Consider the following 24,065-nt stretch of genomic DNA (forward strand, 5'->3'; position numbering starts at 1 on the left):
TAATTTAACATGCAAACCAAGGTTTCTAGTGTCTGAAATGTAGCTCTTGAGATTTTTAGCATTTTCTCGGAACATTGTATGATCTGACCTTGGGGAGAATATGCTGAGACATCTACTCCTGGGAAGATTTTGGCATATTGTTATAATATATACCTGAAAGCCCCAGACCAACAAACTGTCAGAACTTGTCCAGTGACATCCATGTTAGGCTACTAAATTGGACAGATGGATGGAGAGAATGAAAGCTATAGGCTATATCATACAAATGTTATAACCAGTGCATTAGAACAATAAAAAGGCTTCTAGGTATACTTAGTTCAGTTTCTTTTTAACAGGAGGGGACCTCTGCCAGCTGTCTACTATGGCTGGATTGAGAGGTAAAGGGAAAAAGAAAGGGGGGGGGGAAGAGTGCATAGAGAGATGAGGACAAAAAACATACTATTCGAACGAGAAGACAAAAGTTAACAGCGTGGATTAGTGTTATATATACACATGCAGTGAATGGAAAGAGGTGAGTGCTGAACAAATGCTCTGTGCAACATGTTAAGACCCACAGGAGCCTGAGCCTATTGCAGCATAGCTTTGTGTTGTGTTGACTTACTGTTATCATCATGATTCAATCCAAAATTGATCCAAATGGGACTGAATCATTTTCCTTTTACAAATAACTACTCGCAGTCTCACTTTTTCCCAGCTCACTGAGCTCAGCTTCCTGTCGGACCAGTGGAAACTGCTCCAGTGCCACAATACAGTTTTTCCACACCATTTTAATAAAGCCTGAATCATGAAATTGACAGAAAATAGCATTTTTTTTAAACTGAAGCATTCAAACGTAGCATCTTAACAAGTTTTTTTAAACCCAATTAAATATTAATTTTCATATATGTTTTAATTTGTATCATATTTGCTACATCCAAGAAATGATACCAATGATGTAAAGTCTCAAACTCACAAAAACTGCATACATCAACTGTGATACATTAACATTAGGGGGTTCTGTTTTTTCAAGTACTGAAATTCATACCGTTGGGAGTTTAAACTGTTATAATTGATACTACTCAAGCCTTCTATACATCGCCACTCTCTTTTCTTGGATATCTACATACAGTTCAACTCACTTGTAATTCAAAGCACACAGGTTTGACGTTTCTTTAAGCAAACATTTTTTCTTTTTTATATGTAGTGTATTCAGTATGTACTCTTTTTTTTCTTTCTTAAACGAGCTATTAATACCATTTGAGGACTAAAGGTGTGTTATTTGCAGTTGTGTGTTTGTTAGAGAAGCCACCTAAAGGGTTACAAGTTTGTCTCTTTAATATATAAATAAAAGCTCATAAATCTATAACATGTCCTTAAAGTCATACAGTATATAAACTACTGTATGTCTGTGCATATAATGTCTCAGTGTCATTTCCCCACACAACTGGTGCAGCACAGATTAAGTTTCATTGAGGTACATGTACTGCATAGCATTGAAAACCTTTTCTTTTTTTTTCTGCTTGTAAAAATCTAACCTGTGGTCCACCTCACGTCCCTTCTGGAGCTCTGTAGCTATTTGGAAACTCTACACCTCCCTTGAAAGCACCTCTGCACGACCTCTCTTACGGCTCGCTTTCCTTCAAACTGTGGCTGATCCCACCAGAGCTACACTAACCTGAGAGCTCACTGAGGGGAAAAAAGAACAAACTGCTTTAATCTGCTCTGGGAAACATTTAAATGTTTGTGAAAGGCTTGTTTACTTTTTTTAATTTGGAAAATGTAACTCTTCATCTAAAACAAAGAGCCAGCATCAAAAACAATGCCAGGTAATGAGAACAACATAAACCCACAGAGGCTGATTTCTGTGACAAAACAAGCCAGATGTCATGCAGAATTGCTCCGCTAAAGCCCCTGTGCTTACTTGTGTTAGTTTTCAATAAAGATTGAAGCACATAGATTCAGATGTGTAAACACTCGGTTTGAAGCTGTGGGGTTTAATGGGATTGACTCCCTTCCACATCAGAACAAACCAGGTTCCCACAAAACTCTCACTGGTAAATGTTGCTAGTTCATCCTAATCTTATTCTGTTCTAACATTTATTCCGATCAGCCACAACAATGAAACTGCTGACAGGCAAAGTGAATAACATCGATCATCTTGTTACAATGCAATGTTCTGCTGCGAAGCCTTGGGTCCTGAGATTTATGTGGATGTTACTTTGACGTATACCACCCATATAAAGATTGTTGCGCACCAAACTGCAACCTCCAGGGATGAAAAATTAAGCCAATTAATTAACTGTAGTTCCTTGGGAGGCCACTTGAGGCTATCTCATAAAGAGGTTCAATGCTTGTAGACTGCACTGTTTAAATGCCAAACTTTAAAGCAATTAAAACATTTTTAGATGCATCCATTCTCTGCCACTTATCCTTCTCAGGGGGGGCTGGAACCTATCCCAGCTGTCTTGGGGTGAGAGGCAGGGTACAGCCTGGACAGGTTGCCAGTCTGTCTCAGGGCTAACACATAGACAAAGACAACCATTTGCACTCATATTCACACCTCCATTCACACCTATGGGCAATTTAGAGCTTCCAATTAACGTACCCCCACTAACTGCATGTCCTTGGACTGTGGGAGAAAGCTGAAGTACTCGGAGAGAACCCACATGCAAACTGCACACAGAAAGGCAGGTTTGAACTCAGGTGGAATTGAACTCAGGACTCTATGGATAGGTCTTGATGCATGCTCATTCATCCAGGTAAGTAAATCTCCAAAAGTTGATTTTGTTCATCTGGACGTAGCGTTTTTAGTGGGAGAAACATTTAACTACTCATCCAAGTGACTTCTTCAGTCCCAGTGGACTGCAAGTTTCCCCAATCTTATAAACAGGGAGGAACGCTGTTTTGAGCGCGGAGTCAAGGAGGCCATTTACGTGAAAAGGGAAAGACCATCTTTGAATTGAGGAGGGGGCCTAAGGGTACATCTTTCGCCATCATACAGTGATGTGATTGCAGCCATTGCCCAGCTCTCTGTGAATGGTTCTCATGGCCATTGATCAGTGGTTGTTGATCAATGGTCATGAGAATTTTCATAATTATGATGAAGGAACTGACTTCCCAGCCCTTTGTTCCTTCAGTGGTGCTGGTTTCAGTCATTATGCAAATGTACCTTTTATAAGATTGGGGAAACCTGCAGTCAGCTGAGACTGAAGAAGTCACTTGGTTGAGTGACTAAACGTCTCTCCCACTGAAAACGCTACGTCCAGATGAACAGAATCAACTTTTGGAGACTCTATGGATAGCTTTCACCTTCCAACAACTCTACTGAGGCGGATATTTTTAGTAACTCCATCCATCCATAAACAGCAGTATTGTTTCTTGGTGGTGAAATCGCTGAACTAGATTTCGCCACCATATTTGTGCTGTTTGTGCCTCCTAGGTAGTTTTAGGTTGAATTTTAATTAAACAATTAAGACACAAAGCTTACTGTGTGATATAGCCTGTCCAAGCAGTCTGGGATTTGAAAGAGAAATTCTAGTGTTTTATCAGTTTGTTACTTGTCTGCCTTTCTGCATCTGTTTTTTTTTTTTTTTTTTACTGCTGAATGCAATTTGCAAGCTTCTAGCATTAGATGATATGTTAGCACCCCCCCCCCCCCCCTTTGCACAAAAATGGTTAAAAAAAAAAGACAAAAAACACAACTATGGACAAAAACTAGAGTTAAGGATTGAAATTGTTGAATCCCAAACTAGTCCATCTTTTGTGTTGTGGAGTGACACTCTGTTGCTCCAGCACTGTCGCCCAATGAGAAGGACCTGCAGAACACAAACAACAGCCCAATTTGCTGACTGGGCTCCAAACATCAGAGTTTGTGGTTCAGTAGATCAGAGTTCTGTTGGCAGCTTAAAGGAGCCTGGTTGCTGCATATTTCTGTTGTCACTTTTTTGTCTTTTGTTGTTGTCTTCTATGCTGCTGTATTAATGAGTGGTGTCCTTTTCTTATTACATGAAGAAGATAGAAGTTATTAGAATTTGATTGCTCCTGTAATTGTATTCTATCAGTCTATATAGACCTAGTACTTCCTTATGTAGTGATGCTCTGATCTACAGTGAGACTGTGAATTATAAAACCACGCTGGATTTCAGATTATTTTTTGTTACCAAATTGCTATTTAAAGGATTGATTCATTGATTGGAATATAAAAAATGCCTTTAGAAATTTGCAGGGGAAAACCAAAAGGGAGAATTAAAGCGTATTCTATTAAAGTAAATCACATCTGTCATTTTTCCCCCCATCTATGCCTAACCTAATTTCGTCAACATTCAAATGTGCATAAACTCAGCCTGGAAAGTTGAGAATATGGCAAAACATGAGGCAGTCCTCCTAAGCGATTTGATCCTGCACCAGAGTGTCTGGGTTTTTTTGGGGGGGGGGGTTTGCCTGGGGCTATTATTAGATTGCATATGCACCCCGTTATTTATCCCAGGCTTGATCACATGGTAGTGATCACTGAGGGATCATAGAGTTTCAAGTGTTGGTGTTATCCATGTGATGGTGGTAGCCTCAAGGGGAGTAAAGGAGACTGGATAATGGAGGTCACTTTGTTTTACTTAGTCTAAGATGTTATGGCCTTGAGCAAGACATTTCAAAGAAAAAAAATGTTGCTGTTGAGTTTACGCTATAAGAAATCACCAATCTATGATAAACATTTGCCTGAAGTTTATTACCATTAATATCAATAATATTATTATTGTATAATTATCACTCAAGCAGCTTGTACTTGATTGATTGTCAGGTTGTTGGGGGCTCTTCAAGTATATTTTACATCAGCTTAGCATCCCCTCTAAGTCATTATGGAAGGTGCCCAATAACAATAGTGTCTATGTTCAAGTTTTTTTTAATTTCTGGTAAAATCCAGTCTAATAAGGACAAATACTCTCATTCTTCATGAGCTCGCTCACCGTTGAGGATTCTTGGCCCGAATAAGACAATTTGGTGTCCTACCCCTGCGAATGTGCTGAATAATCAGTTTTCAAGTTGGAACTTCAGCTGATGACAACCAACATTTGATTGATATTCAAGGAGAGTGCAATAATTGTACGTTTAAAGCAGATGTCTTGACATTTTTGAAACTATTCTCCTGACTATTGCATCTCACTGTCGCAGTTTTTTACGATATGTGACAGAATAATTGAAAGGAATAAATCTCCATTTAAGTTGCTGTCAGCAGTATGGTTATGGAAATCGACTAAAGTTTAGCTGCTCATAGAGATGACACAGTAACCTGAACCATTGTATCTGGATTATGCTACCCTAATTGAGGAAAATAAACCCCAGAGGTCCATAAGATTTACAACTCAATTAAGAGTCATTATATCCTCAGACAGGATTGTGTATCAACCAACCTCTGTTTACTCTAAGCAGACGCTCATGCTTCCTCGAACTTCCCCAAACATAGCCCTAAACAAATAAGCCTATTGAGCTGCAACATGTTTAAACTACTGCTTGAACAATGTCCTGTAATTGCTCCAAAATGGGGCGTAATTGCTATTCTTTATTGGCAGTTGTTTTCTGATTGGGTGCGGTGGTCTTTGTTTTGATAGGTGCACTTCAGCAGGACTGATGAGCTCCCTGTCAGCGAGAGAGCACCCACGGCAATCACGGAGTTGGCCTCAACAGCCAAGCACAGAAATATTCTCATCTATGGCATCCAGCTTAAACAGTCAAAGGTAAGAGTGTTGTCTTTTCTCCATCTTCTCCATTCCTTCCTTTTATTTCTTTTTAAATTGAACTTAAGAGTTATTGAGAAATGCACAACTAAGAAAGGCCAAATTTAAAGCAGTGGAAAAGTAATTTTTAACTGTGTAGTTCCAATGTCTTGTCTGACTTTTTGTCTTTCAGGTAATGTTGCTGTCTTATATCAGCCATCTGTACATTTTAGGATGCACACACATCCTCATTTGCATTGGAATAAATGTGCCCAGTAGTGCGACTAAGAGGATGGATAGAAACTTTAAATCCTCTGTTATATGAGTTGTTTTTTGAACTGAATGACAGGGATGAAAAATATGCAGAGGTGCTTTAGGTCCAAAGCACTGTGCAGTTCGAATGAAGTACATGTAGGCCAAGTCACAACAGTTAACCTGATGTGGGGATCCTATGTAAGGCCCTCCAAATGTGTACTGGAGTCATTAGGATGGATGTGACTGTCAGACTTGATCTGAAATCCATATCTGACTTCTTACTTATTGCAGGATTATATAAGGAGAAATTATTCTTCCCCCACAGTGAGAAATATCAAGATTCATGCTACTAAAGCCATCAAATCAAATCACTGTTTTTGGGCCAGATGTGTAAAGCAAACCTAAGACAATTTAAATGAATATTCATGGCGTTATTGGCCTTAAATATGACATTCGTTGTGATTCATGTTCCTGACAAATTGGCAGCTGCATCACTTCACAAATAAATGGTAAAAACCTCTTTGCCTCAGGCAAGAGGATGTTTGAGCATGTCGGGTTTGTTCACATTGGTGAGAGGAAAAAGAAGAAGAAGAAAAATGTGATGGGTGAGCTGGTTTTGTTTGTGGTCAGTGAGATGGTATGTCGCATCAGGTCTTGACTGTTGTTTAATTAAAAAGAGATGTTTTGTTTTCTCGGTAGTGAGGCATGCAAAATGTCGCTGCCCCACATGTGAGATTGATTCTACTATCGGATGTTGGATATCATGGTTTTCCTGAGAATTGCGAAGAGTAAAGTTGTTAATTAGTCATCCTGTTTAACTCCTTAGAGAGAAAAGAGGAAAGGGAAAGGGAGTGACAGAGATAATGCGCATTTCGCCATGATAAAGTTCTTATCGTTATGAGATAGTGGAACAACAGAATACAACCTCCTATAAATCACTGATAGCTTTTTGTTATAATGAGGATAATTCTTCCCAGATGTCCTTATTCATACTTGCGGCGATGCCTGCCAACACACGCTCCATCAGCCGTACACCTTATATGAATATTGCTTTTATACCTAAGTTTGCTGCATGTCTTTGACTGAAAGCAGACACCACTATTAACATTGCTGTTAATTTGATTTTAATATTAGTGAAAGATTCATTAGCTCCACGTGGATTATTAGTCTTTAAATAAACAGAGCCATTAAAAAAGAAGCTGGGGTGGCATGAATTCACATGAGTGAACATGTAACTATTGTTAGTATCTTTGCCATGATTTTCAGAAGTTTGTCATCCAGAGAATTATGATGTCTACAGTTTGGTCGCATGAAGACGAACATGTTGTGTTTTCCCCATGACAACATGGTCTGGATTGCATTTTCTGTTCCTTGCAAAGAAAGGTCAAGTTTTCCTGTTTGGATTTCTCAGAATGTCTTTGTAAGGGAAGCCAGTGCAGACTGCAAACATTTAGTTATGCCTCTGTCTACAGCTTTATACATATATCTTCCCTGTGACACTTGATAGCTTGCTCTCTATTATTAAACATAGTTAGTGTGCATTTTTTGCTTTTTATGACTCTGTGTATGTGTAGAAATTTCACCACTACCATGCAATTTCTAAAGAGTTCCCTCCATTCTGTACAAAACAACTCAGTGGTCTAAATTCTATCTCGCTAAGAGAATGCCTGGCTGTCCTGGATCCTAAGATTGGATGGAGGTTATCTTGCTTATTAAACTATTGCCAGTAACCAATAATCAGCTTATTGCAAGTAGGGCTGATGTGCTGATTAAATGTCCAAAGTAAATCACATAAGGACCCAAAAGACTTGTCTCGTCCTTTATTATCTTTAAGATGAACAAAATTAGTATTTCTTCAGCCACTGTCCAAATTGTTATTTTTACACATCCGTATTGATTTCAACCCAAAATTTCACAATTGGTGCTTTCCTGTGCAGTATTATGAGGTCATGTTGTACAAATCAGATACACAATCTGTCACAATTTGAACTATGACTACTGTTAATGTGTGTAACAGTAATGATGAAGGATTATACTCCTGTATTATCAGCACTGAGGTGTTCCTGGAGAAGATGGATAGCTGCTCTAGGGGACAGCAAATCAACCAGAATAAATTATTGTGTAAAAAAAATCATATATACACGGAGGGGAAAAAACTACAAAACTGCTGATGCTTTTTTGCTGACCTGTTGTTTTAAGGTTTGGGCTCATTTTGGTGTCTAAAAACCACTAATTTACTTCATTTTAATTTTGCCTCCTTGTTGTCTTACTGAAAGAAGATCAGCACAAGGGGTGTGTTCAGTCTAAAACTACAGCCAGGAGTAGGTTAGCTTAGCTTACCTAATAGTAGAAATATGACTAAACTCTAAAGCTCAAAGTGCAAAGTCTAAGTTCATAGGTCAACACGTTTCTTTATTCTATGCAAAAATTTGAGTTTTACTTACTTGATAATTAGCCAGGCTAATACTGCAATTAGTAAGGCAAGGCAAGGCAAGGCAAATTTATTTGTATAGCACAATTCAACAACAAGGTGATTCAAAGTGCTTTACAGAGACATTAGAAACAAAAACAAATAAAAAGCATGATTTAAAATTGATTAAAACAAGCAAACAAACAAACTAACTAAACACACACATTTCACACCTGTTCGCGCGATCTGAACCCTTATCGTAAGGGGAGCTACCAGTCCTTCTGTGGACGAGCTACTTTCTATTTTAAATTCCCTGAATTTAAAATACTCTCTAGACCCAGTCTAGACCCAGCTGGGGAGCTACCCAGAGCTCTAAACCCACTTAACAAACAAACAAACAAAACAGTATATAAAATCAAAACAGATAAAATCAGAAATAGATAAGATCAGTAGTTAGTGTAAGTTTTGAAATTTAAGCTTAAAAGTGTGGATTTGGTGCTTTATTCAAATGCAGCTGAGAACAGGTGAGTCTTCAGCCTGGATTTAAATAAACTGAGTGTTTCAGCTGATCTGAGGCTTTCTGGGAGTTTGTTCCAGATATAAGGAGCATAAAAGCTGAATGCAGCTTCTCCGTGTCTGGTTCTGACTCTGGGAACTGATAAAAGACCGGATCCAGATGACCTGAGGGATCTGGAAGGTTCATACTGGGTCAGGAGGTCACTGATGTATTTTGGTCCTAAACCATTCAGAGCTTTATAGGCCAGCATCAGAACTTTAACGTCTATCCTCTGACGGACAGGCAGCCAGTGTAAAGACCTCAGAGCTGGACTGATGTGGTCCACTTTTTTGGTCTTAGTGAGGACTCGAGCAGCAGAGTTCTGAATGAGCTGTAGTTGTCTGACTGATTTTTTAGGTAGACCTGTAAAGATGCTGTTACAGTAATCAAGCCTACTAAAAATGAATGCATGGACTAGTTTTTCCAGGTCCTGTTGAGACATCAGATCTTTTATCCTTGAAATATTCTTGAGGTGATAGTAAGCTGATATTGTTATTGTCTTAATGTGTTTTTCTAAGTTTAGGTCTGCATCCATCACTACACCCAAATTTCTCGCCTGGTTTGTGGTTTTTAGATGTATGGATTGAAGTTCTTTGGTGACCTGTAATCGTTTTTCTTTGGCGCCAAAGACTATTACTTCAGTTTTGTTTTTGTTTAGTTGGAGAAAATTGTGGCGCAACCAGTCATTAATTTCCTCAATGCATTATCATTGAGTATCAAAAAAATCCTTTAAAGTAAACAATCTGTAAGGACATAGTGTTAAAACACTAATGCTGGTTTTGAAAATTAAAAATAATAATGAAAATATCAAGGATTCATTATAGAAAAACTGAACAGGTACATTATGAGAATGTGTTTACTTATAATTTCTCTTCAGTGGAGTTTAACCTTTAGGATGTTACTACAAAGTAACGTGGTGCTGTATACTGCTGACCAGAATACTGTTCTGTGAGAAATGTGAATATTAGAGCCACATTCCAGTGAAAATATTTATATAAACACTTTACAAAAAACGTAACAACGCTGTATAAATTTAAGATGTTGTAGCTTTATTCTCAATTTGCCATCAATAGTAAAAACATGTGTAGCATCACCACAGTGTCTATTTTCCAATTTTTTACACGCATCATTGTTAATCGTCCATAAATTTTGGGTGCCTTTTGTTCCTCCCTAAATGATTTCATCCTTTACTCTGACATGACTGCTCGTTGTCAACTGCACACAAGTGAAAAGCACAACTGGGGAGTGCATTTAAGTGTCCCTCACTTCTCATTATGCATCGCACTGAGGAATTATTGGACGCACCCGCTGCTTTGGAAAAGAAAAGCTGTTTGGCTAATTGAATTTTAACCTTCTGACAGCTAAAATGCATGAGCACATGGAATTGTGCTCGTCCCAGTGAGGTTGGAAAACTGATCCACCTCATTGACCTTCGGTGATGTCTTTTTGGATAAAAAGTGTGTTTTTCTTAAATGAGGCCCGATTGTGGTTTTACTTTATAACACCCAGCCGCTGAAGCACAATGCATCCAGCAGCACGTTGCCATGCATGGTACTTCGCTTTGTCAACAGGAGAGAGTGAAATGGAGTCTTTGGGCAATGAACAGCACTCTCTCTGAAAGGATCAAAGAGCTTCTCTAGAGCTCTTTTCCGTTTGTGCTGTTGCCTCTTTGAAGATGCCCACAAGCCAAACATCAGGTGCAACAATGTGTGAAAACCTCAAACCGATCTGAAGACGTTGGCTGAGAATGCGAAGACACCGGATCCTCATAAACTAACACGATGTTGTGAAAACGGTGACGGTATATGCTATCGGTGTCTGCTGTGTTGATAGGAAGTGTCATTGGATCCTTTCTCGCACAGGGTCCTGGTGACTTGTCATTTGTTGAAAAGGGAGTTGTCTCAGTGATATATGGGTGTTGTAATCCCTGCAGTGAGAGCCCTGATGTTTACCCAACCCCATATTTCCTCCTCCTCAAAGAGCCCGAACCGGGAACCCTAAACCTGAGAAGAGATTAGCCGGCCAGGAAGAAAAGAGAGGGAGAGAAAGGAGAAGAGGGAGGGGAGGGAAGAGGAAAAGAAGAGGACTCTATAGGCCTATTCTCCTCTACCTGTTCAGATCTGGGTCTGAAAGGCAGACAGGTGAAACCGTACACGACCAAGTGAAAATCTTGCTGTGACGCCCGTGGAGTTGTACTCCTGCTGAAGTCGGGGGGAGATTAGGGAAGGCTGCTGTCTCTGTGTTTTCAGCTCACTCCTGACTATTTCACATCCTAAATCCAACAGTTATTCTGTGCCGAATAAAAGAATGGTTTTTCATGGCGATGCAGAGCATTGGATAAAAGGAAACAAGTTCAGTGAACTGGATATCTCTACTAACCACATATCACAAAATCTTTGCGTTCTTAAATGATTTTTTAAAGAAAAAATCATTTAAGAATGACTGCCGGTAAATTCCGCCAGAGCCACTGCTGCCCCTCAGATAAATCTGAGGGGCGGCAGTGGCTCTGGTATCAAGCCAAAGCGTTTAGGAACTATTATGATTGATGATCGATGCAAACAAGGGTATTTATGCTTGTCAAAAAAATGAAGTAAATGTAGCCAGGAATGTGCAGGGTTGTTTTACTACACAAACGTTCCTACTTTCGCCCATTAGTAACAGTGTCTAAGTTGTTTTTTTTTTAAGGTTTTAAAGATAAAATTGTTTTCTAAAAATCCTGCTATGCTAGATGCCATAATACTACCCAGGACTAATTGACTTGATGAAAAGTTAAGAGATCAGTAAATCACAATATATACCAAATTTTATTATAACTACTTTGGTTCTTACTGGTACTTTTTAGTACAAATACCAGCCTAATAGTAGTCCTACTGAAATAACTGGATGGCAACTACAGCTGATGTTTAAAAAAAGAAGAAGCAAGTGGATCACCAGACATTAGAAACAAACAAGTGAAGCTCTTTTCGTGACATCTCTGTGTTTGCCTGCTGTTAGGGTCAAGAGAAATCAAGGATGGTTGCTGTCTCCGCTCACTGCTAACCTTTCTGTTAGATGTGACTGGTGTCTGGTGTTAATTTTTCTGTTGGAACGTTAATAAATGTATTCAATTATAACCTACGATTGCATGCAGTAGTCTCCTCTGATATTTTAGTCCAGTTGAAAATAAGAGATAAATTGTGAGTTAAAATAATAAACACTAAGTAACATCATATAACTTAATCCAAACAGTGCAGAAAACAACACAGATAAGAAATGACGTGGCATTACACAAATCTGTTTATTGTTACCAAAATGTTTCTGAGACACATTTGGCAGGTCTTTCAGTGGGTTCAGAGAGTAAAAGTTCAGTATCCACCCTGCCCCTTCACATAATTTTTCCCCTGTTGTTGTCTAAGTACTTGTCTTTCTTCTGACAATTATGTCGTTTTTACTTTAAGATCCTTCTGGAAAAGTGGATGAGAGCACTTGGCTCCCTCAGTTGAATCCTGACATCTCCATAAAGACAGAAGCCTGGGATCACTCCCCTCTTAGTAATGTATTTGTAGAGTTAGGGTCGAGCCATTCACTGCCTTGACATGTGCAGAATATCAAGCTTGATCTTCCACGCTGAGTGCTCCAGATGTGTGTTGGTATGTGTGAAACTTGACCGCTGGAGTTTGGCTCAAAGAATTAGACATACCAAAGCGGTGTTTACTCAGCTTTGATTTCATAGATTAAAAAGACCAGCAGCGTTGTGTTTGGGTTGATGTGTCTTGAATCAGGGAGAATCTTGCAGACAATTGGAAAATGACATTCCAAGAGGGAATATATTTGAAACAGAGAGTTTATTCTTATGGAAGATCGGTTTAAGCCAGTTCTTCACAATGAGTTTGTAAACATTCAGTCACGCAGAGAAAGAGCCGAACATACATGTATATTTGTTTTGCCACTTGGTTTTTAGGCCTTTCTGACCACCCACGGTAGTCCTGGTTTCAGTTTACCTCCAGTTATGTGGTGGGGAAGTGCAGCTCTGCTGAAATTATGCTTTCAGTTAACGGACCTCATCAAGGTTTATTTTTGTGCCACTCACCTTCTTACTCTACTCGTGCTTTTATTTGCAGAGACCTTGGCACACGTGCTTGCGTGGCTGTTTATGGTTGAAAATAGCTGTAGAACACCACGTAACAAGTTCAGACCAAAAAAAGTAGAGCAGAAAGCCCCAAGAGGTTGGTAAAAATGTGGCCGTCCTCATCAGTCCTTATGGAAAATTAGAAACGAGGATTAAAATCCATATTGCTTTCCTCCGAAAAATAAAAAATACTTTTTCTCATGTAAACTGATATCGATATGTATCTCAGTATAAATCAAATCACTATTTCTGTTAACCCTAAAGGTTCCCCTTTAAACCTAATTTGATATATAAACATAAGGTTAATTTTTTTCCTGTCAGAAGTTAAATATGATAAATATACTGCAACATTGTACAACTTATGTTTATATTGCTAGGACCTTTGCATGATAATTATGTTATTGTTTTATTGCCTAGCTCTGTGTGCACCCATGAAGTCAATTGATGCAGTTTTCTTGGTGCTAGCACTGAACCCACTCACCAAAATACGGCCACTTCTGGCTACAAAGCCTCAAGATGACAGTGGCCATTTGAAGCATCAAAATGCAAATCCACAAACTATGATGTTATGTCTCTGGATCTGCAGCCATCCTCTATATACAGTCTATGTGCCCAACCGACGATTTTCCACAGCTGACATGTTGAATTTGCCTGGTTAAAACTGCAAAATGAGTTTTTCCAAGAGTTTTCTCACGAAGCCTTGTGTAAAAACATTTTTCTTAACAGTTTCTTGTAGCAATTCTGTTCACTCTTCATCTCTCAAACCACATGGGTAGCATCCCCCTGTTGTTTAGTCTGCAGCACACTGGTATTTTGACAGGAGTATAAAAACATTGTGTTGCACCTATGTTTGCATGTTTAGCATTAGCGATGGAAGTGAGGGCACCGAGTCTTGGCCAGGATGCTGCTGAAAACCCAGGTAGTAATAAATGTCTTGTTTTCTAAAATCTGCCTGCACCTGCAGCTGACCTCAGATGACCTGCGATATGGAGTGTATTTAGCCTCCCTGGGTTTCTGTAAGTGATACAATGTGATCAGTAAATGAGGCTTCTGTGGCGAGTGTGTGTGCGCTTGTTCTTCTCTCTCAGCGCACGGAGGATTTGGTATGTCCCAGTTCATAACTCCCCACCCATGCCTTCATGCATTCATACCTCCTCAACTAAGGATCCATTGTTCTTGCACACTGTTTTGAGGTCTGTCTTTCGGTGAGTTCAATTCAAACAAAGTCATCTCTCACCAGAGCTTGTTCAAAAAGTTCTCACTGAAGGGCTCCGGTGGAAATACAGACCACCTCAGTGTCCCATTCTTAGCAGAGTTTTCCTTTTCTCTGGAGGGTACACAGAAGGAGAAGTCGCACATGGAACATGACTAACAAACTGCTTTGTTTGCCCGACGGATGCCCCTAGACAGGATATTTTGGAAACCCTTGTTGAAAGAGCTTTTCCAGTGTACCGTGAAAAGGTTGTGTGGCAGCAGTTGTTCTCTCAATGTGATCTCAAAAGGCAGTTATCAGGACAAAAGTTCTTTTTTTTAACCTGTCAGCTCTTTTGGACTTTTGGAAAGTCTGAGGAAGCCTCACAAAAGTAGGGCGGGATACAGACTTATTCATTTTCCTACATTATAGTCCCTTTCAGATGAAGTGAGGCAGAATGGGAATGATGGGAATATCTAAAATACAGACATTCAGGCAGCAACACTAAATACCTCAGCAAAATTCAATAAAAACACACTCCCTAGAGACGCTTCATCTCTGAGAAGTACGAAATAATACTTATGTCACTGTCATCTCTGTCAGCTTTAGGTCCCAGTCTCTTAGCTTGGATACAGACGGCTTTTAAATTTATGGCTGAACTTTCAGTGTAAGCCTGATATATACTCTGAAAGTTGTTTAGACCTGAAGCTCAGCAGTAAATATTAGCACTGTTTGGATCTAAATCTAATATTTGGATGTATGTGTGTGAGCGTTTTCTTTCTTCTCTGTCTCCTGTCACTTTAATCCAAGTGCCTGACTGAAGTTTGGCAGTTATTGGTCATCTTTTATTCATTCCATCTCAGTAGATTGAAGATAGAGCCTCTGTTCGTTTGTCCCATAATGTGCTGCGGTCAGTATCCCCGTCATTATCATATCTGGAAAGTATGTTTACTGATATGAAATACTTTTATTTTTAGTTTTATTTCCTTTCTTCTTATCTCCTGTCGTTGCATATTTTGTTTTTGTCTTTCAGTTAGATTTACTATCTTTTCTCCAAGCAGCAAAACTGAACATTAGCTTTCACATAAAACTGCACGTCTTGGTACAGATCACAATTATATACATTTCCTTTCCTTGCTCTTTCTTCTATCACTTCCATGTATTATTTCTAACTTCCTGTAGAGCACAAATTTACCATGGATCTGAAATGTTATGTGCAAGAAAATAAATTAATCTTCATAATTGATTTATGTTGTTTTTTTAAGCACAGAATGCAAAAACGATGCCAGGACTTTTAATACTCTCTGTTGTGGGTTATGTTGATCAAACAAAGGGAGTAGTTTAAATGGAAGAAAAAAAGTATGACGTGTAGCCTAAAACTACACTAAAACTACATTTTAATACTGATGCCTGGACTAAAAGTACTCTTAATGCTCCAGCTAGAGCTGAATATAAGTTTACCATTTTGGCAAAACGTTTCAGTTTTCTTCCTGCTTTGTGCACATTCCCATTACATTTCTTTTCTTGAACTGCTCTGTAATCTTCATGCAAATTCTGTAACACAGTTCTTCACTATTACTGTTTTAACTGTTTTAATATTCTCATCTACATCTACTTTTTTTAATCCCAATAACCCACCAGTCTATTGGCTCAATGTGTCGCTAATTATATGCTGCTAAACAAATCCACTAAACCAATCCACAGAAACTTTTGTCAAATTATATCCGAAAAGAAATCCCAAAGTTTCCAAAATTAACTTGACACCAAAGAATAAAAAATAAGATAAAATGTATTGTACTGGTGTATTGCTTGGTGCTGCTTTCAGTAGAGGGAGTTAGTCATTCTGCCACAGCTCCTGATTACATCAATGAATCTCTACAGGACATTGGTGGTGTAACATTCAGGGCTCTAATCAGACTGACCAGTAATTGAACCTGTTATCCCCCTCTCCTTTCTCAGTTTAGCCCCTAGCTACTGCCTGTCTTCAATGATACACGGAGAGGAGGGAGAGCAAGAGGACCACAATACCCACTCAGGGACGAGCTGTCAGAAGCCCTGAAACACTATCCTCTCTGTGTTAAAAGCACTGGGTGTTTTTAGCAGTATTATATCACTGGGATTCAGTAAGGCAGGTCGTTTGGGAAGAGTTTTCCTGAGAAATGACTTCTATTAAAGAGCATTGCTCACCGAGGCTCACATTAGGTGATGGTTTTGACTTTTAAGACTCCCAGAGTGGAGAACGCTGTCTGGCCACAATGCCAGTAATGATACTGCCCTCAAGTGGATCCTACAGCCGTTTGTACTACAGCACTTTTATGTCACAGAGAAAAATGCAGAGACAGTAAAATATTAGGATGATGAAAAGAGGTGATAAAAACTCTCCTGATGTTCTTGGCCACTTTAGCTATGGTAGCTAGTGTGACTCTAACAACTCTTTCCAGTTCTCTTAGCTTGGGGTCAGTGCCAAGCCTTTCCATAAGCTGTTTTTATATTAGGACCTGGTTCTTGGCATTTTATAAAGGGAATATGAGTGGACCAGAGGGCCCAGGTTCTCATGAGAATGACAGAGATGTGCAAATTATCACAGCTAAAAGCCCTAATTGCCTGAAACCTTTCTGCATCAAAGCTGGCCCTTCTTGTGTGGCAGAAGTGCCGCTGCGTGCTCTTTAAGATGGAAAGGTTGATTGCATCAGTGGCATTTAGAAGTAGAGAGTTTGAGGATCGCTTATTGTGTGGTCCACTGATGCTCTCCTCCCCCATTCTTCCCCATGTATTTCAAAGACCTGTCACCTCACGACTTGTCAAAATCTTTCCTTCAAACAGTAAGCAAAAATAGAAGCTAATGATTGAAGTTCCATTCTGTAAACTTGCGGTTGCCGTGTGGAATAACAGGCCTGTTGCATGTGTTGCATTTGTACACATGGGAATGATTGGGAACATTTTCCCTTTAGTTACTGCACCGTCATAGGATTATACAGTAGATCGCATTGTTTATGTGTCAAAACAAAGCTGTAACTTAATTTTCTAATGGGCCTGCTTGCCGCAGCTGAAATCCGCGTTTTTGTAGCACAAGCCTAAAAATTAAAAGAAAACCCTTAAGCTCTCCACAACTCTCTCCAGCTGTGGTTTGTATCCAGTGGTATTTTCCCCTTGATACCAGTTCATATATTGTTTTCTCTCTGTTCTAAAATATAAAATCTGTGAAGAAAAACTACATGAATGCCATTTTGGCCACCGAGAGATTGGACGTGTCACTAATGGATGTAGCAGACAGTGTTGGGGGGAAAAAGTGTTTCAAAATGTAAATGTGTTGCTTTCCTATTTAATATGACATACACTAGCGATCGTCCTTCCACTAATGTGAATAAATGATGATACTTTTGGCTTTAAGTGAGGATTTGTGGCAGTTAATCATTATGAAGTGGAAAGTGAGGTTCCCTCACGAATAATAATAATAAAGTGAATCTCGTAAAATCCAGCCCTTTTAAAATAAAATAAAATACCCTCCTGCTGTCTGCACTTAGACTTTGGCCTGCCTTTGGAACATCTGATGATTAATTCCACATTGTAAACAGGTGAGGAGTGCCTATTAGCTCATAAAGGACCATCAATCAAACTAATTTGCTTGTGGGTTTCGTCTCACGGGGGCTCAGTTATGCTTTGGCTTGAGGTTTCATCTCATGTCAGTCCAAATGCCCACTCCCAGTCTGTTTATCTCAGCTCTGCCACAGTGAGAAAAATTCAGCTTCGAGTTAACTGGTTTATTCATCTACATACGACTGGAGAGGCCGGGTCTGAAACAGTGGAAAACCATCTCAGTCAACGCTGGAGGACATGGGTTCTGATGATGATGAAGATCTGGAGACATGCAAATCCTCCAGGATCACATTCCACCTCCTAGTGTGTGTGTATGTGGGCGCATGCATAGGCTCATGCACACTAAAGTGTCTATGCGGTCTGTGCATGTGTTCAGTCTTCTGTAGGCATCTGTCCCAACACATGTAATCCCTCTCATGGATGTTTGCGTGCCCATAACAATGAGCCAGTGAGCTGCTTTATTCATCCTGTATGGTCCACAGTGGAAAGAGGAGACACGAGCTGTGGCACCCCCGCCAGCGGCAGCTAAACAGACATACCAGCTCTTGTATGTCAAGAAAATCTACTTGCTGGAGTAAACTGCGGCTCTTCCATCAGTTTGCAAGTTCCTCACACTTAAGTCATATAGATTTCAGCCTGAAAGCAGTTTAATATGCAAATGTCTCTGAGGGCTTGGAGTTTGTTGTTGTAGTAAGTAATTCTACCCTTTTTCTTATGCCTTTTCCTCAACCGCATTTGAAGCCTGAGTGGCAGTTGTGACTACTTAAAGCTGTGCCACGAGTCAGTGAAGAGCTAAAGTCGTATTTGTGTTCCACTGTGCAAGAAAACTACTGGATTTAATAATGATGTTTTATGAAGCGTGATTCATATTTCAAAGGCTGCATATCTGGAGTGGAAATAATTCAGCACTGGGTCTTAGGCAGGCTTAAAACTTTGATCCTCCTTGGTGATCTTTATTTTTTTCTGTGTGTTTTTGTGTTCAAATTAAAATGTTTGGGGTTTTTTTTGCTTGTCTATTAGAAGACAGACTTCTATAATTGAGCGATTAGTTGTGGTTTAATAGCCGTAGCTGTCTTCCATTTGCAAAGAGACACCCGGCATTCTTGCTACTTTCCCAGGGTCCTCGTCCCGTACACTTGGGTGGTAATCAGCTGATAATCGTGCTCATCACATTTATCATACCCACAGTATTTCAGATCATCCAAACACATGTAGCATTTCAAAAACCTTCCGTGTGAACATGTAATTGGTTTTAGATAACAACTGAAGGAATGCTTTCATCTAATAAACAATGAAAAGACGCAATCACATTTACCAAAACTTTCGGTTTCTCGCACTGATGAACCAGTGCATATTCCTTAGTCTATATGAGTAACTTTGTGCTATCAGCCACATTCTGTTGACTGCTTACAGATGTACTGCCCAATCTCCTCGTTTCATTGTACCATTGATTAAACCACAGAAGAATGGCTTGGGTACACGATAAAGAAAAATGGCACCCTTGATCTTATTCCTCAGAAAAATCAAAAGGCATACTAAGAAGCGGTGGCATATGACAGAATGGCTCTGGAGCCCATTCATCATATTTTAATTCCATATATTATTTATTTATTTTCTTCCATTTCACCTATGTTACTTTAATCAATGAAGCTAAAATTGGTGATCTGTACTCCAATACCTCAGTTCCCCCTTCAGTTTCTTGGTGTGGAAAATCAATGTCATCTGATTCCTCCTCCTGCTGGTTCTGATTATTGAGGAGTGCTCTAGGAGCTCTGGATCCCAGGTTTTCTTGCTCCCTTTAACCACGGTCAGGCCCAATTCCACGCTCATCGCTCTCACACCTCGTTGCACTCCCATCCAGGCCCTGCACAAGCTGGCTAGTGGAGCTAGGCTTTAAGGTCAAGAAAGGACAGAGTGACAGAAAGCTTATTTTCTGCTCCAGATGCGTTAAACTGCCGACACCAATCTGTAATACTAAATGTATTTAGAAGCCAGGTCCAAATATGTGCTAAACAGGATGTTCCAGATCACAAATCACAGATGATTTGTCATTTTAGCAGGATATATTTTTAATATATTTTTATTTTCCTCTATGTGGGTGTTAGAAAATTAAAAGCTTTGTGAAAAGCCCTCCTAAATGTTTTTATTCCTTTCTAAGAAACCCTTCATTTTGAGAGTTGGCTGATGAAAGCGGCTGCAGACCCAGGAGAATAGCTGTCAGCCTGGTTGGTGTTATTTTGCTGAAATACTGCAAGTCTGATTCAAATCTGTTGTAAGGGATAATTTGCCATTACTAAAACCTGGATTCTGCATTGTAGGTTTGACCATTCTTTTTGTCTGACAGTATTGCACTTTGATAGGTTTGTTTTTGGATCTTAAACAAGACAAGCGAAAGTGGGAATAATGATAAAGACTTCCTGAACAAAGCATGGTGGGTTTCTAAGTGACAATATGTTGAGTGGATTATATAGCTTTTGGTGGTATGTCTTCCACCGCAAACATTGCAAATATGTGCAATGTTTTGGAAAGCTTTACAGACAGTAACTAAAGGTTGAAGGGCTGAGCTAGTGATTACTTATTATAACAAGGGTTGCATACCTCTGTCAAGGCAGAAAATTCCCTCTGCACTATGCATGAGTTGAGTACCAGGATTAAGAAGAACATCTGGACCCAGTATAGTCTCTGATATTTTCTTGGGAACATCCAGGCGATATCTCACAATGTCTTCTTATTGCAATCTCTGTGAGTTCGATGTGCCCACTTCAGGCCAAAAACAAATTTACTGCCACAGCTGGAGGAGTTTAAGTATCACCGGGTCTTGTTCATGAGTGAGAGGAAAGTGAAGCAGGAGATCGACTGATGGATTGGTGCAGTGTCAGCAATGATGTGGACTCTGTAGCGGTGAAGAAAGACCTGAGCGCGAACGCAAAACAGTCGATTCATTGGTTGGGCTCTGCTCCTACACTCACCTCGCGGTAGTGTCAGAAAGAATACGATTGTGGATACAAGCATTGGAAATTAGCCTCCTCCTATGGGTGTCTGGGCTCAGAGATGGGATGAGGAGCTGGCCATTTGGGACTCAGAGCTTCCTGGGCACCTCCGAGTATTTGAGATGTTCCAGTCGTGTCCTTTCCAGGAAGAGGACCTGAGACACCCCCAGGATATGCTTTCAGCTGGCTCAGAAGTGCCTTTGTGTCCCCCTAAATGTGCTGGAGGAGGTGGCCGGAAAGCGGAAGGTCTGGATGTCTCTGCTTAGACTGCTGCCCCTAAACCCAGATAAGCAGTGATAGATGGATCTGATATGTATTTGAGAGGTATAGAGATGGTCAGAATCAATTGCACAGATAATAGGGTGCCAAGTGAGGAACTGTGATACTGCACAAGGAAGTCACAGTAAGACAGTGGTGAAGTGTGCAGTAGGAGTGACAGATGGGTTTAAAGTGGGAGTAGGATTCGATCAGGGATCTGCTCTGAGCTCCTTTGCGATGGTGATGGACAGGTGAACAGTTGAGGACAGGTAGGAGTTTCTGTGGACTATGATGTTCACAGACAACATTGTGATCTGAGCAGGTGGAAGAGAACATGGAGGGGTTTATTTATTTATTTATTTATTTAGGACAGTGCAGTTTAATGAACATAAATGTAAAAAAAAAAAAAAAATTACATGAATGTAAACATACCAGATTATAGCCAAGGGCTAATTTCCATCTGTTGTCCTTAAGCATAAAAATAGACATAATAATTCATAAAAATTCATCATTCATTCATAATAAAAAACTCCATCACCAAACTTACACATACACACCATTCTGTTCCCAAATAAAACATTAAAACTATACAACTTATACATGATCACACACTTGATTTGTCCATAACCAGTTTTTAACCTTTGCCTTAAACAAATTGAATGTCGAGCATTCTCTAATGGGTTGAGGAAGACTGTTCCACAGATGGCCACCCTGGACAGAAAGGACGTTCTGCCCAAATGCTGTCCGTCTGTGGGGTATAAACAAGTCTCCTCGGATTGTAGCTCGAGTGGTCCTGTCTGAGCTTTCTTTATGCCTAATGAACTGCTTTAGTGGTGGTGGAGCAAGGGAGTGTAAGACTTTATATATTAAACTCACTCTTTTAAGTTTCACTAAGTTATTGAAGTTCAGTAATTTATGTTTTTTTAACACATGACAGTGGTGGTGGGAAGTCGGTTTTTTGTCAAGTAGTTTTAAACTTCTTTTATAAATGTTTTCAATAGTTTTAAGTCTTGTTGGACAAGCAAGTGACCAGGACGTCAAACAATAGTCCATATGAGAGATGATCATTGAGTAAAAATAAGTTTTTGCAACATTCATATTTAAATTATTACGTATATGATTAAAATTTCGATTATTTAATTTAAGTACCTGGGACACTTTATTTATGTGACTCTTGAAGGACAATGTTGGGTCTAGAATGACCCCAAGATATTTAAATTCTGGAGCTAATTCAAGCTCTACTCCATCCAGGAATATGTTTGACTGCTTCAAGTTTAAGGGGCGTTTTGAAAAATGCATACCGACAGTTTTTGAGGTGTTCAACATTAGGCATGAGTCCTCCAGCCAGCTATGCATTAATGCTAAAGCAGCTGTAAGATCTTTTGCCACCTGCTGGACACTATTTGCTTGCGTATATATAACTGCATCATCTGCATACATTTGAGTAAATATATTTGGACAGACTTCAGGTAAGTTATTGATAAAAAGAGAGAACAATAAGGGCCCAAGAACAGATCCTTGAGGAACCCCTGTATCACAGTCTAAATATGGAGATTTAACCCCATCCAACACCACACACTGTTTCCTGTGTGAGAGATATGAGGCAAACCACTGAAGAGCCTGACTGGAGATATTAAACCGAGTCAATCTGGATAACAATATCTGATGGTTTACAGAGTCGAAAGCCTTCCTCAGATCTAAAAATACAGCTCCAACACAGGGACTCTTGTCCAGCAAGCTCTTCAAGTTCTCCACTAACATACACAGGGCAGTATCTGTGGAGTGATGTGCCCGAAAGCCAAACTGCAATGGATGTAATGAGGGTTGGTTGTTTTCTAGGTGAGCAGTGAGGAGTTTAACCACCCACTTCTCAGCTATTTTAGATACGACCGGGAGTATGCTTATGGGGCGATAATTAGCCATGTCAGTCTTCACACCTGCTTTGAAAATTGGTGTAACTGCAGCAATTTTCCAATCTGTTGGAACAATGGAGTGTTTGAAGGACATATTCAAAACATGAGTTGTTGGACGTACAAGAAAATCCATATGTTCCTTTAGGAAGTTTGTGTTAATACCATATACATCAAGTGCTTTTGATTGTTTTAAACCTGTAATTAGTTTAGCAACTTCAGTGTCTGAAATATGAGTGATGGTGAACAAATTTTGACCAACATCATTCACATTATCAGAGCATATGACTGAGTCAAAGCTCTGACTGATCTCCTTAACAGATGAAATAAAGAAAGTGTTTAAGTTACTGGCAATAGATAGAGGCTCTCTAACAATAGAGTTATTTACATAAAGTTCAATTGTGTTTTTACTTTTGTTTGAATGACGGCCAAGTAATTTATTTAAGTGTTGCCAGATAATTTTACCATTACCTTTGGCTCTTTCAATTATATTTATAAAAAATTTTGCTTTGGCCTGTCTCAAACTTCTTGTTACTTTATTCCGCATTGAAGTAAATCTCTGTCTATCCAGAGTTAGACCTGTTTTCAGGAACTGCTTTAGTAATTGATCTCTTGTTTTCATTAAATTCTTGCACTCTTTGTTTAACCAGGGCAAATTAGATGTTGTCTTTATTTTTTGTCGAGCTCTAATGGAGTATGTTGATATAACATCCTTGACAATGTCAGTGAAGTGACTGCTGCAGAATTGTGGATCATCACTACACAATAAAGGCTCCCAGTTAACTGATGCTAATGCTTCTGCTACATTTTGTCGCTGACTTCTTGGTATGAATTCATAAAAGGATCTCCTATTAGATGAACTTTGAAAGTCATTCTTAACCTGTGATTTTATAAGTTTTCTAGAAAATAATATAAAATTGTGGTCTGAAATACCAGTGATAAAATTATAAGATTTAATAATTCGCTCGGGCTTATTACTGAAAACCAGATCTATTTTAGTTTTAGAGTGTCTTGTTATTCTTGTGGGTTGTTCAATGTGTTGAGTAAAGTTCAAAGTCTCCATTATGTCCTTGAGTGTTTTTCTGTCCTTTTCACAGTCCCA

The 24,065-nt window shown here is 39.4% G+C and overlaps 1 protein-coding gene across 4 annotated transcripts in view; it reads left to right on the forward strand.

The window, feature by feature from the left end:
- Window positions 1-24,065, forward strand: part of crppa (CDP-L-ribitol pyrophosphorylase A) — a 60,187-nt gene that overhangs the window by 31,377 nt on the left and 4,745 nt on the right. For 2 of the 4 annotated variants that reach the window (XM_026184233.1, XM_026184236.1), the window contains exon 9: window positions 5,583-5,708. In XM_026184233.1, coding sequence (XP_026040018.1) covers window positions 5,583-5,708 — 126 coding nt within the window. Of the gene's footprint in view, window positions 1-5,582; window positions 5,709-7,208; window positions 8,465-16,167; window positions 17,307-24,065 lie in introns of those variants that run through there. The other 2 variants (XM_026184235.1, XM_026184234.1) reach the window with 2 other exon arrangements.

This window comes from Astatotilapia calliptera, chromosome 11 (assembly GCF_900246225.1).
Source record: "Astatotilapia calliptera chromosome 11, fAstCal1.2, whole genome shotgun sequence".
Taxonomy (NCBI): Eukaryota; Metazoa; Chordata; class Actinopteri; order Cichliformes; family Cichlidae; genus Astatotilapia; species Astatotilapia calliptera.